Source organism: Rhipicephalus microplus, chromosome 5 (assembly GCF_043290135.1).
Source record: "Rhipicephalus microplus isolate Deutch F79 chromosome 5, USDA_Rmic, whole genome shotgun sequence".
NCBI lineage: Eukaryota > Metazoa > Arthropoda > Arachnida > Ixodida > Ixodidae > Rhipicephalus > Rhipicephalus microplus.
The window spans coordinates 221042295-221057201 of NC_134704.1; the positions used below are offsets into that span (position 1 = coordinate 221042295).

Below are 14907 nucleotides of genomic sequence, written 5' to 3' on the forward strand. Positions count from 1 at the left end.
ACACTAAAACATACACGTTTACTTGAAAAAGTCTGTTTGTTGTTTGTTTCTTTTGACATGTGCAGCACAAGCTTTGCAGCGCGAAGGTCTCCAGCTCATGCACATTCCTGTGCTGCGGTCCACACTGTCGCTTAGGAAAAACTGCTTCCGCTTTTTCGTCGCAAGCAGAGATGAACTCAGTAGCACCGCAGCGTGAACGCCGACTTGCTTTGCAAACGCAATAAGTAATCGCCGAAAAGAAAAGAAGACGACTGACAAGGCCTCCTGGAGCACATATAGAAATGACAAAGATAAAGAAACCTGAAGCGTCACAGCTGTCACCACCTCTTCCAATGAAAAGAAAGAGCTAAAAAAGAAAATTCTTCGCATTTCCCGCTCCCTCACTGTCTCAGGTTTTCCGCGCCCATGCTTCCTGCTTCACAACTCCCACTCTGCCACCGACCTTGCCCTGCCGTGTTGCCCTCGCCCCTCGCCTCGGCGCTTGTAAATCTGCAGCGTCGGCATTTTAACAAAAAGAAAGAAAAAGTCGTCGTTTTGTTTTTTTTTTCCCTTTCACACTTGTAGCACTACTTCACACCGTCGCGCGTGTTCCGAGAAGTAAGGCGTCTGTTCGCTGTGTGGTCTGCTTGTGTACCGCTCCGGTGGTCCCTACGGATGGATTTCAGAACATGAGTTTGCTGTAGTGAGGCATTGTTAATATAATCCAGAACTAAATTAGTGCTCATTATTCTGAAATGTTCGGTATTTTGTTCAAATACGTAGTAGTGAAATAACTTCACAAAGAAACTATTAGCAGTTGGCACGGGATTTTTTAAAAGTTTGTTAATCTGAAAAGTTCATTAATATGTGATTCATTCTACCGAGATTTCACTGTACTTGAATATGGCGCCACTGTATGGTACCTATACAGAATCAGTGACATAAAATGCATTGAATACATCCAGAAAAAAGCCATTCGTTTCATATATAAATGCTATGACTGCAATTTCTCACCAACATCCCACCTAACGCACTTTAGTTTAGCTTCACTTTCTAAAATATGTGACATAAAGTCTCTCAAACTTTTCCACTTTTTTTTCAATTCGCCGCAATATTCATCGCACAACAACTACATAACCCCTGCTAAAACAACATTCACCAGAAACAGCCGTACACTCAACATCTCATACACTCAACGTGTTTCATCATCACACAGACTTCTTCAATTACACTTTTTTTCCCCAATGTATTGAAATGTGGAATACCATACCAGGTGACATTCGCTAATTAGAAAAAGATGAATTTTTGAAGGCACTAAAAGACGTCTTCGAGCTTTGCAATGTTTGTGTAATTATCTTTACAGCATTTTTCACAATTATTTGATCTGTCATTGTTGGTATTTATTTCAATTATTCGCAGTTTCTTTCTTGTATTTTTACTGCTCTGTACCCTTTCCTGCGGTAGCCCTGTAATCAGACTGCAAAAATTTGAAAATAAATAAATAAGTATGTAAAAATAAATAAATAAATTTTATATAGTTGCAAGCAGCGCGAACGCGGACGACATCAATTAAAATTTGAAAGTCGTACCTCGTACGACAAAGCGCCATCTGTCGAATGCAGGAGAAACCTCTTTGCTGATAGTGCCACGCAAACACAGCGGCATAAAGACAAAGCGCGTGGCATTAAAAATGGCGCACGCGCTGCGTCATGGAACACGCCGCGCGCTTGCTGCACTCACCACCTCAGACCTATGCAAAGCGCAACGGCACCCACCACACCGACGGCGCGTTGTGCATGCGCAACATGTTTGTGTGCCGCCATCCGACACTGCGTTTTCGTTGTTGGGTTTGTCATTGTAAACTTAGTTGGGACACTTGCTGCGCAGGGAGCGTTCAGCCGGAACGCTAGCTACACGGCTGGTTACTAACAGCATGCACTGGAGCATTAAAACCAAGTGGCTGGGCGACACTTCGGAGTCAATCCATGCACTTTCATTACGAGACAAAACAAAAAGAGCTTGGGGCTAAAAAAAATTTGTTGCGCATTTCACGGGTCAAAACAAGCAATGTCGTCACTCGAAATTTTCGCTGTTATAACTCCCGTGACTTTTTTTCGCCCGCGTAGTGAACCCTCTTCCTAAATTGGCAACAACTTTTCTGGAAAAAAAAAAAAAGGTGAGTTCTTTACGCGAGTAAATACGGTATGTGCCCCAAAATATATTACAACCGAACACACACATGGTACCGTAAATATATAATTAATTTCTTTTATAGCATAGAATGTTTATGTAAGAATCATCATTGATAATGCTTTCTCATTTTAAGCATTGACAAGTAAATTAGAACCTAGAATGAAAGAGGTTAAGAAGTGCTACTTTAACAACATCTTCGCTACTTTTAAGAAAAAAAATCTATCCATAGTTTAAGGTCGATTAGTCTTGCATTGTCTATTGCCTCATGGTTTATTCTTGATGACCAATCCTCCTTTAGTCCTGGAGCTGCAGAAAATGCCATTAATAATTACTTCAAATCTGGTTTTGCACTGATAACGGCATCACTCCCTCATTTTTCGCATGCAGCAAAGTATATGTATACCCGCTCTTTCTCATCTGGAACTAAGTTCCTCTGGAGTGCATAACCTGAAACTAAATCTTGAGGTTTCAAAATGGTCAGACCCAAACAGTATTCCAAATATGTCACTAAAGTGGTATTCAGAATGGTGTGCTATTTTACTATAAAATTTGAAATATCAATTATCTCTGCAGCAGTCCCCCTGCTATGAAAATTAGAAAACATCGTGCCCGTATTTAAGTCTGAAACAAGAAAATAATACCAAAATATTGGTTAATACTTTGCCTTCTACCAGCTCTAAAGCTTTAGAGTATATTATTAAGAAGTAAATTGTATAATACCTAAATGCACACAATACAATATTCTTTCACGATCTCATCAGCACAGCTTTCGTGCTGGCTATTCTACAGTTAAACAGTTGTTTAAATTTACGCACGACATTGCTTCTTACCTCAACACCAGAAACAGGTTGGTGTCACATTTACTGACTATTTGTAGGTCTTTAACATGGTTTGCCATGCTAAACATTTAGCGTTTTCACAAATTTTTTTGGTGACAACAAGCTGCTTGATTAGATAACAGATTACTTGCTGTAGCGCTCAAAATTTCTAATGGATGACCACGTGAAGTCATCTGATGTACATTTTTTTTATTTTTTATTTACAAAATACTGCAGGCCATGTGGCCCATGCAGGAGGGGCAGGGTACAACATAAATACATGTACCAAGCAGAATTGAGTATCATAAACAAGTCAGGTAAAGATAAAAAACAACTCTAAATAAAATATAATTACGAAATAGTGAAGAAGTAATTCTGTATTGATTCAGTCGAGTCCAGATGATCAAAAGGCATTAGGTTCCATTTCTCTATGGTGCGGGGAAAAAAAGAATATTTAAAGAGTTTAGATCTGGCAGCATAATGGGAGAGTGTGAGGGGATGGGAATGACAGGTTTTCCTAGTCTCAGAAATGGTTATGTAAGGACTGGGATCTGTAAAAAACTTACGATTTAACAAAGAATGGAGGAGTTTCAGACGGGATATTTTACGCCTCATTTGAAGTGTGTGAAAACCGTTAGAAGGTATAAGATCAGTTACAGAATCCTCGCGGCTGTATTTAGAAAAAATGATTCGCATGGCTTTTCTCTGTATTCTTTCAAGATAATTAATATTGGTTTTGGTGAAAGGATCCCAAATAATGCAGGTGTATTCTAACTTGGGTCTGATAAAAGTGGTATAGGCTAAAGTTTTCACATCATGTGATGCATGTTTAAGCTTGTGTAGAAGTAGACATAATTTTCTGAAAGCTGAAGAGGCGGTGTTAGAAATGTGGGTGCTCCAGTTGAGGCTGTTAGTAATGGTAACTCCAAGATATTTGTACTCCTTAACTTCAATCAATCAGACTTGGCCAATAGAGTATGAAGACTTCTGGGGTAGTTTTTTTTTTAGTTATACGCAGGAGCACAGACTCAGAAGAATTTAGTTTCATGCCCCATTTATTGCTCCACCTAAATATACTTTTTAAGACTGCACTAAGCAAGAATTAGTCTTCAACTGTATTAATTTTGTTAAAAATAACACAGTCTTCTGCAAAAAGACGAATATTTACTGGGGCTTGTATGACATCTGTTAAGTCATTGCGATAAATAAGGAATAATAGTGGGCCAAGTACACTTGCCTGAGGGACCCCTGAGGTTCACATCATGAAGGTGCCTCAAGGCTGGGTGCTTGTTCCACTTTTGTTATTATTTATATATAAATAACAGAGAAGAAATTATCAGTAACACTCAAATAAAACTTAGAATGTGTGGAGACGACTGCGTTAACTGTAGAACCATCTCAAGATCAGGATGGGTTGAATAGTGCTTTTTTTTTTCATCCTTTTGTAGCAAGAGTAAAACATGGCAAACTTCAAAAAGACTGTAGTCTTGACCTTTTCAAATAAGAAACAGCCTGTTCATTTTCATATACTAAAGACGGTGTGAGTCCAGTAGGAGTGATTTAGTTTAAATACATTGGTGTAACTCTCACAGCAAATTTAAAATAGCACGCACACATCAAAACAATCTGCAACGAGCTCTTAGAAAACTTTGGTGTTTCCAACGCATGTTAAGCAACACGACAAAAAAATGCTGACTGACAACGCGTAAGAATTTGGTTAGACTTGATTATGCGTCGAATGTTTCGTCGCCTCACCACAAACGTGACATAACTATGTTATAATCTGTTTAAAAAGCAATACTGCTGATATTTCGTTGCTATAACCAGCGTTTCTCGCCTGCTTCACATCGGCAGGTTTAATCCTGGCAGCCCCTCTTGAACATCGGCACACTTGCGATCGTGTCATCTTCCTGTATGATAGTTCATGTTGGTTCGAGTGTTTTATCACCCATATCATTTTCTTGAAATATTTTGCCGGTTAGATCAACTCAGGATTGTTTTCGTTTTCTTTTTACATTTCTGCAGAGTGTGCATTTTTGGAATGCGCATGATGGGTATCTGCACAAACTCGATGCTGAGCAGTTGGAAAAAAGAATTGTGGAAAGATTAATTTTGCTAAATTAGATTTTTTCAAGGCGCTGAACATTTGTATTAGCACCTGCTATATGTCTAAAAAAACTGAGACAGCAGTATATATAAATAAATAACAAAGACATGCTGCTATCACGATAAATGATTAGATTTTTCAGAGAAACACATTTTTTTTTTTTCAAAATTCGACGTACAAGTTGCTTCGACACCTGTTCGATTCACTCGCAAGCATGCATGCCCCATGCACATGTCCACGGACAACACACAAAAAGCCAGGTCAACCAAACTGCTTATGGGTGGTGTATATCTGAACAGGTAGCCGGCTCTGTTGTCTGCACAGCTATGCAGTGATTGGTACCTGAATATCGTAAGCAGAGATGTATAGCTCCTCCTTAAAGAACATGCATGCTTCTTCTGCAGCATTTTTTTGGTGTGCCTGCTTAGACCGCATCACCAGTAAAACACGATTTGGCACACCCAAGGAGCGCCAAGACTCTTGGCATATTTTCATTTGCCTCACCATGCTGCAACAAGTTATGTCAAGTGAAATACTGCGGATACCTGAAGGTTCTGGGCAATGTCAGTGACAGGGTCATGCACAACACGGACGGCAGAATTGCCCCCGTAGCACAGGTAGAAAGCCAGCTGAGCCATGGCCCTGCCCACACTGCGTGATTCGCCAACGAGTGAGGTGGTCAACAGGTACGACTGGTAGCCTGTCTGGCGAGCCAACAGACACACGGCACGAGACATCACCTGGCCAAGAAAAGGGCATTTCGGCAAAACAGCTTATCAAGCATAATGTTAAGAGTGGAAGGATCTGTGTTTTGGAGCAGGTTTAGAGCAGCTGTCTGAGGCAGCAAAGTTGCGTGCTGCCTGAGGCAGCAAAGTTGTTAAAATAGAAAAAAATGGAGGACTATTTCAAGCACAACTAAGCTAGCTTAGTAGTATTTAAAATTGGGCAAGTTGGTAGCGATTCATTTTTTAAAGTCTGTCTTCATTTTTCATGCTGTTTACATTGAAAAACACTAGCTTAGTCAAGAAAGTGCTTTTATGAATGATATGTGAGGTTATGACGTCCAATTCTTTAGCAAGCTTATTTGAATTATGCCCTACATCGAACTGACACGCGTTTTTTTGTGAGTTAAATATATTGAGGTTTGACTGTATAGCCCATGGAACTTTATTATCCACGTAAGAAGCTTAGTTATGCTGAAGGCAGCCTATCTGTGCCATGTCCCTGTCATGTGGTACTACGGGAGTAGTTATCTTCTATATTTATAGAAGGTATGTCGTTTTCACGATAAAAAATTGTTAAGAGTCAGCGCTGTGAGATCTTTCTTTCTGTGCATCCTGTGCCTTTCTTATGCTGTTTTTAGGCATGTACAACCAACAAGCCCAGCTCTTTGCATTTTAATAATTACCAGTCTCCTGCAGATGTGCCGTCAATCATAAAACAGAGGCCCTCATCTTGGGTATTCTTTTGCTTGTTCTGCCTTTCTTTTTGCGCCATTTTTCCCATTTACAGATCGGCTTCACGTGCATCATGAGCTTTGCAAGCACAGCCTTCAAGGAGGCCTATATGAATATAAACACTCGAGAAAAAGAAGGCAGGGCCCGTGCACCACAGCGGAATGCAAGGCGAGCTAGAGTCAGATATTACCGTCAGTTTAGCAAGCGAATGGCAAGCGCTGACATCAGCAAAAAAACTTGAACCATGGTGCCCTACTGCTGTGCGGGTGCGCTGAGCTTGCTTCACACAAGATGATAAATTACGCCCTTTGCTAATGCATAAGCTTAGGAGTGTTTTAAGGCCACCAGCATGCAGAGATATTCTTTTTTTGTGTGGCAGTGAGCCACAAACTATGACGAACGAATGAAAAGACAGTGTGAACGGGGCTCAATGATACTATCACATTTCACTTTTGAAAGCCAAACTGAAATGTTCTCAACATTCTTTTTTCTTGTGTTGTGAAATGCAAGCTGACCTTGTTGTTGCCAATGAGGACATTCAGGGACTGCGTGATAGGTGGATCTAGGTGGGACACAACGCGCTCCAGCACTTCCACCACGACCGGAGGCACTTTGTCCCGGATGTGGTACTTGTCGAGCAGCCGCAGCGGTAGGCCTGGATCATCCTTGTTGGGCACCGTTGGACCACTGGCGATGCTCGCCAGCGGGTCATCCACCTGGCGAGTGCAACACAGCCATCAGAGGCATAAATATCACCTACAGTGCACTTTTGGCTCATGTAAGTTCAACCAATTGTAGACATAACAGCTTCACCTTTGGAGTACATAAAGTAAAAAAAAAGCATATATTTCTGATTGCATACTTTCTATGAATAGTTAGAGCTCGTATTAACTTCAGTATGCATCACTGTTTGCAATAGTTTTTTTTTTCTATGGATGCTAGCGAGTATTTAGCCAATCTGTGGCTAGCCTTCAAAAATATTTGAGAAGAGAATGTGCCAGCATGTATTTTAAATGTGACAGCGTTTCCTTGACTACCCACTTTAGCCTGTATGAACTCAAGCCCACGGTGGTTCTCAAACCACTCCGATCAGTCTGTTGCACTGTATAACAATGACCATTGAGAAACAAGAACATCTGGTCCCTCTGCAAATCGAATGTGGAGTTGCAGCATGGTAAGCGAGTAGTCATCTATAACAGTCATAATTGACCCTCATGAAGAGAAAAGTCACAGTTTTGCCACAAAGGTGAAGCAATTAATGCAACAGCAACAAATTATAATGACGCACGATAAACGAGATGCAACTCAATACTTGCAGAGCATCCCTCAAGCGTGATTAGCACATGAAACGCACACACACAAGACAAGTGCGAACTATCAACTGTCACAGCCCTATACTCGCACCACGCTGCTCAAACACAGAGCAGGATGCTCCAAAAGAATAGACGGGTACACACAGGATAACAGCTACATTTGTTACTTCTATGTGTTATCCTTTGTTGAGCACTGTGGTGCATGGTGTAACCCCTCTGCATTTCCTGCATCATGCGGCATTTAAAGCGTTGCTTGCCCAGTAATCTACATTGTGAATGGGCAGAGAAATCGGTCGCACGCCTGAAAAGCAGTTGAAACAAAATCTAGGATTTACAGCAAGCCTTTCATACCATCTCGCAGGTGGTATTGAACATGCCAGAGCGTGTCCTGCCTGCGATAAATTCTCACTGTTAGCACTCCAAAGAACAAGGGCCATCTAGCAGAGTTGTATAACTTGGCAGGGTGTGGAGCAAGGGGTCACAGTTTCAAATAACAGTGGTGTATTTTGCATTTTCTTTTCTGCAGTTCAATATTTTTGGGGCTTTTATTTATATATGCATACACACATATACTTAACTAGAATATTAAAGCAGCAGCAAGAATTCACCATATGTCAATATTGACAGATAAAAAAAAATTGGACACATCACCGCCGGATCGATAATAGTGACGCAAAAGATTGAGATAGCAGACGAGTTCAACAGGTTTTTCCAGTCGGTGTTCACGATGCCGTCAGATGTGCGCAGTGATAGCAACGTGCATTCTTCATGCGCATGTCCTATGGAACCCTTATTTGACCAAAAAGGCGTACTTTCTCGGTTACTAAATCTGGATCCAAAAAAGACTAGTGGCCCGGACAAAATACCAACTGTCTTTCTGAAAAGATACGCAGAATGAGTATCGTTCTTTCTTGTTATTATCTTCGAAAAATCTTTAGAAACTCACTCTCTTTCACAGGATTAGCTCTTCGCAATTATCATACCTTTGTTTAAAGCCAGCAACCGAATGGTTATTAGCAACTATCATTCGTCACTCACGTCCGTTTGCTGCAAGGTTATAGAGCATATTATAGCAAAGTATATCATGGTTCACTTGGAGGTCAATCAATTACTTAATGACTGTCAGCATGGATTTAGAAGCGGCAAGTCTACAGTGACACAGTTGATTCAAACGATTAATGATTTCAGTTTGGCTACAGAAGAACGCAAATAGGTTGATGTAATTTGCATTGATTTTGCTAAAGCTTTTGATGTTGTCAATCACACTAAGCTGCTTTTTAAACTGAGAAAAATGGGATTCAGTGATGATATCATAAATTGGATTGGAGCATACTTGAGTAACCGCAAGCAAGCAGTGAGGATCGATGGTTGTCTTTCAGCTATGCTAGATGTGTTTTCAGGTGTGCCTCAAGGGTCCGTTTTTGGCCCGCTGTTGTTTTTATTGTACATCAACGATATAAGTACTATTGTAAAGCCACCTGTTCAGATGAAACTTTGTGCTGATGATTGTTTGATTTATATGCCTGTAAGCTATACTGATAATCAGCTTGAGTTGAACAAGTGCCTTGAAGACTTGGAATTGTGGTGTCGTGAATAGGATATGCAAATTGACCCTAAAAAAAACAACTTATGTACACATTACCAATAAGAAAAATGTTCTCAAATTTCAATACAGCATTGGGAGCAACACCCTCTGTGAAACAATATATTTTAAATACTTAAGGGTGACAATTACAAACAACTTAACTTGGCACTGTCATATTGAATCAGTTTGTTCCGGGTCATTTAAAAAACTTTGTTATCTTCGAACGAAGTTGCATAGAACACCGCAACACGTTAAGCTGCTTGCATACCAAACATATATTAGACCCAGACTGGAGTACGCCTCCATGGTTTGGAGCCCTCACCAAAAACACTTAGTTACTAAGTTAGAACGTATTCAAAGGCATGCAGTACGGTTTGTATGCTCTAGATATAGAAGGCGGGATTTAGTAACTGACACGTTCAATTCACGCAATTTAGAACCACTGGAAATTCGAAGACAAAAACAAAAACTTGAAACGTTATATCGTATAATGCAAGGGATAACAAAAAATACCTAAATATGAGTACATACGCCTTCCCGAAAACGTAGCGCTAGATTGAATTATGACGCTCCCATTAAACCTTTCAACGCTTGCACTGACATCTTTCGGTGGTCATTTTTTCCTGATGCTAAAGAACAATGGAATCAGGAACCCCATCATGTTTTTAATAGTACCAATGTGCAATCTTTTGACAGAGAAATCGATGCTTATTTTGGTCATGGTTGAATTGAACTAGAGCCAATTTCGGTTTCTTGTGTGCATTGCTATTTGAGTGCCAGTTGTTTTGGTTTTCTGTTTCTACTTACTATTGTATTCCCTCCCTGTTATGACCCTCAAGCGAGGGTTGACAGTATTAATAAATAAAAAATAATAAAAAATAATTGCTATCGCAATAAAATTGCTTCTGCATCTTTATACAAAACTTGCCTATACAATTCATGCATGCAGCTCTTCATAGGTCCACTGTGTGCTTGGGTAATAAAGGATTATTTTAATTGGCTGTAATTGCAGTTTAATGAAATAATCCCATGCACATTTCTTATTTTCCATTGCTTCATTCGGTTTCTGCCCACAAAGCCTGTCAGGAATGCTCAGCGCAACCTACACCTCATTGTTCAAGAAGATTTCATGACTATTGTAGATTGTTCTGTTAAGATTGCACACTCCGAGAGTATTCCAGAGCTTGCACGAAAACCAGTGATAAGGCTGGAATATTTGGCAACACATGTATAAATGCCCACGCGCTTCACCACTTGTCAGTTGATCGACGATTGACGCTCTGTTCAGTGCCATCAGTGCCAGTGTAAATCGCTGTAATCTGACTTTCAGTTCACTGGCCGCAAGTTCGGTCAAATAAAGAGTTTCATTGAGGACAAGCCGTCTCTACCTTCATCAGCGTCAGGACCCTGTGACATTTGGTGGCGGTGCTGCTTCTTTCATGTCCTGGACACCCTCATCAAGCAGTGAACCCAGCCATCATTACGGAGAAGTCACCAACGCCAACGACTCACCCGTAGGCAACAAGGTCTTCTACTGGAGTACGCGCATCTACCCGACAATACTCAGAAGACGAAGACCTTTACGTCGGCCACGGTGACACTGACAGGGCTTGTGCCACCAGAACTGATCTTGCTCCAGCAACCAAGCCAACTTTTTGCAGTTCGCCACTCGAAGAACCGAAAAGCTGACTTAAAAGGTTCGACCGAATTGCTGCCTTTAACAGCTGGGACTCTAAGAAAAAACTTGACCACTTCTACTCCTACCTAGAAGACGCCACGAGGACATGGTTCGAGAACCGAGAATTGACACCCCGAACCTAAGACCTCTTTCAGACGACGTTCCTAGGCACCTTCACGAGCGTCGTCCAGAAGGAACGTGCCGCTACAATCCTGGAGACACATGTGCAGCTTCCCAATGAAAATATTGCGATCTACATGGAAAAAATGACCAGCTTGCTTTGGGACACCAACCCCCCATGACCAAAGAGAGGAAAGTGAGCTATCTTATGAGGGTTATCAAGCAAGAACTCTTCGCCGGATTAATCAGGAACCCGCCGAAGACTGTCGCCGATTCGCTTCAGAAGCATCTGCAATTAAAAAGACGCTCGAGATGGGGACACGGCAATAGAACCGCAACTTCTCGGCTACACGCTACGCAGGCACATCTCGGTTCTAGAAACCACCGACCTGCATGAGATGATCCAAGCAATTGTGCAAGAGCAGCTGGGGAAATTGCTACCTTCAGCACAGCCTCAAGTGGCTCCCATCGCTGACTTTGTACGCCAAGAGATCCAGCTATCGCTGCAAGCCGTGAGCTACACTGCAGCAGCCCCACGTCACGCTCCTTCTCCACACTCACGCCAAGACGCCACTGTTTTACCTAGACCCCACTGCTGCCCTCACCGTCAACATACTGCCCACCCACCGGCCAGCGATACACGCCGAGGAAAACTGACGTTTGGCGTGCTCACAACCACCGACCACTATGCTCCCACTGCGGGGAAGCTGGCCACACCAACCGCCACTGCCAGTACTGCCAAATGGGCTTCGTGGTTTCGACGTGAGTGCGCCGTGTCCACAGCAGGATGAACGACCTCAAGATATTGCGAACTACCTTGCAGGAGCGCAGCAGATACCCCGATTACCTTCATCACAACGCCAGCAGTACATCGGCCCTACTTGGGGCTGTTCCCTGAGCCCATTTTTGAGGTGTGGTTTCTGTATGATGAACTACCAAAGATCCTCCGCTGCCGCTGCCGACGATGATGAAATGAAATCGAAAGCCCCCGCTGCAAGAAGAAAAGGGCCTTGACGTCCAAACTTCACAGCCCAAAGGAGACCTCATGATGCAACGTGGAAGCAGCGGAACACACTGACATAGTAGTGATCCGACATCATGACTTTACTGCACCGCACAACCTGGAACCAGCGACCTTGACGTAATATTTGACGGCCACCACATTACTGCGCTCGTCGACATTGGAGCCGACTATTTTGTCATCAGTGGGCCTTTCGCGACGGAATTAAAGAAAATGAAGACTGCAGGGCAAGGCCCCGAAATTCTGACCGCTGAAGGTCATTTAATAATGCCGACTGAAACCACACAGCAAGCATCACCATCAATAACCAGACACTAACCTTAGAGAACACACTGCTGACTCCCACAACGCCAAAAATTCGACGAGCAACGCCCTGTTCGCCGCCTTGAGTGCCAGTGTGTATTGCTGTTATCTGACTTTCGGTTCACCGGCCTCAAGTTCGGCCAAATAAACAGTCGAGGGTGACGATTTTGGGCTTGCTGGTACGGTAGCACGATAATTAATAGTAGCGCAAGACCACACATTCAAGACAACACAGCGCTGTGTTGTCTTAAATGTGTCTTCTTTTGTCCATGTTCTTAGTCTGGGTTACAATCAATTATCATCTAAATAAAAAGTTTAATTTCAAACAAGCTATCTCTGCTTTCGTCAAATCCTGGCCGCTGTGACCGCATTCGGGTGGAGACTAAAATGCTCAAGATCCATGTAATTATGTTAAGATGCATGTTAAAGAGCCCCAACTAGTTGATGTTACAGAAGCCCTCCACTATGTCATCTCTCCATGATATTGTGGTTTAATTCTGTCTGAGAGGTGATTATTAAGCAGATTCAGACCCCATTATGACCCATTAATGGGTCACTGACATTACAAAAAGAAAACAGCGCAAAAGATGATCATGGTGATATATGGTATTTTATGCTGCAGGGGCCATTCGATGGCCAAAGAGTGCGAGGACATGACAACACATGCGAACAATGGTAGTGTAAGTGGCTGTAAAGGGGCCCAAGATTCGTCGTGCTAAAAGCAGGTAAAATATACATGCATTAAAGAAAATGAGGCTGACGTGACACATGTCCAGTGAAGATCAATGACCAGTGGTGCATGATAATGAAGCTACAGGTGCATTTCATCAGCACGAATCCTGCGTCAACTGCCTTTGTTGCCAAGTGATGGGAGGTAGGTGCTTTTCTTAGTGTAGCAGCAGCAGCTTCTATACAAAGCTCATGCTAAGGGTTGCCTGAAAACATCACATGCAAACTATTTACATCATTTAAAATGCAAAAAGTGATTCGTGCTTAAAAAAAAAAGTGCTTCACTACCTATGAACATCGATGGATATAACGATATCTGCTGTCGGTAAGGCAAGGAAAAATTTTTTTTCCTGATGGCGTCTCTGCACTATATAAGAATGTGAACCATGCTTAGCGGTTCTCCATAACATCGCAGACGATAGAGCACCAGAAAAAAAAAAGGAGCATGTAAACAACAGCTTTTTTTCCTGGTGCTTGGCCTTTCACACTCTATTCTTTTCCTTATGCCAAGCGGACACCCTAGCATAGAGCGGTAATTTTTATAAGCATTTAGAGATGGGCAATTATTTAAGCCCGCCTAACGCTGATTTTGCTTATTTTTTTGAAATAATAACATATAAAAAAATTAGCGCAACTTTGCCCCAGTGGCTAAAAACTGCACAGCTGGACAGCCTTCGTTAGTCTCTTTTTACTTCCATCTTCCTTGCTTGCTTTTTTTTTTCTCTCTTCGTTTTTTTTTCTTGGTTTCTTCAGTATGCTCGCTTCCCTTCACTTCGTTATATTTCTTCCCCTTCTGTCCTTCTCAACTTCCTTCTGTCTCTCTGTCTGCCATCATTCCTTCTATGCTGTGCGTCTCTCGCCCCTGTGCAAGACTATGCCATGCTCTGCCAGTGTGCCTGAACAGCAGAGTGCTTAAGGCTAATCTATGAAAGTTACAATGACGTAAGTTATGCAACAAATATCCCAGTAGTTTAGATGCCTTAGTGCCAAATGTGGTTATGCGCCTTTTCCAAGAGAGGGCAGAAGTGAAATTTATCCCTAAATAAGTGTATGGGGAAGCATGAGGCAGTAGTGTACAATGTTTACAGAATAAGAAAAGTTAGATGTACTTTGGACAAGAAAGGGAAACATTTTTGCCCGTCGCACGGAGACGTCACCTATCGTGGCAATCTGTCGAGAAAGTGATCTTGAAAAAGTTAGTACCACTTAACAAGTGAAGCTTTTGAAGTATTGGGTGATGGCTCTTTTTACCATGTTGTCGGCTAGTTATATCCCCGCTGAGGACATTCAGCGCATTGTGAAATCTAGAAAGAACGCCCGTAGTCTGTTCAAAGTGATGCATTTAAACGCCCAATCACTTCAACCAAAAAAGGATGATATCACTTCGCTGTTGGAATCGTGTGGCACAAACTTTGATCTTTTAATGTTCACAGAAACGTGGTATACTAATGAGTCAGAACATTTCATGCTACCAGGGTACAATCACTTCTTTTCAAATCACATGGAGAGTAGAGGGGGAGGCGTTGCCATTCTAACACTCAAGTCTTGTGAAGTAATCGAAGAATATAGTCTTATCACAAAAAACTACGAATCATTATGTCCAA

The 14907-nt window shown here is 41.9% G+C and overlaps 2 protein-coding genes across 7 annotated transcripts in view; one reads left to right on the forward strand and one right to left on the reverse strand.

Moving 5' to 3' along the window:
- Mon1 (vacuolar fusion protein MON1 homolog) overlaps positions 1-14907 on the forward strand; it is a 476225-nt gene that overhangs the window by 345795 nt on the left and 115523 nt on the right. The gene's annotated exons all lie outside the window — the stretch shown is intronic.
- The window catches only part of LOC119173510 (glycerate kinase), a 270522-nt gene that overhangs the window by 48952 nt on the left and 206663 nt on the right, over positions 1-14907 (reverse strand). For 5 of the 6 annotated variants that reach the window (XM_075896530.1, XM_075896528.1, XM_075896526.1 and 2 more), the window contains 2 exons: positions 7070-7270; positions 5643-5837 (listed from right to left, as the gene is read on the reverse strand). In XM_075896530.1, coding sequence (XP_075752645.1) covers positions 5643-5837; positions 7070-7270 — 396 coding nt within the window. The remainder of the gene's footprint in view (positions 1-5642; positions 5838-7069; positions 7271-14907) is intronic. The other variant, XM_075896529.1, reaches the window with a different exon arrangement.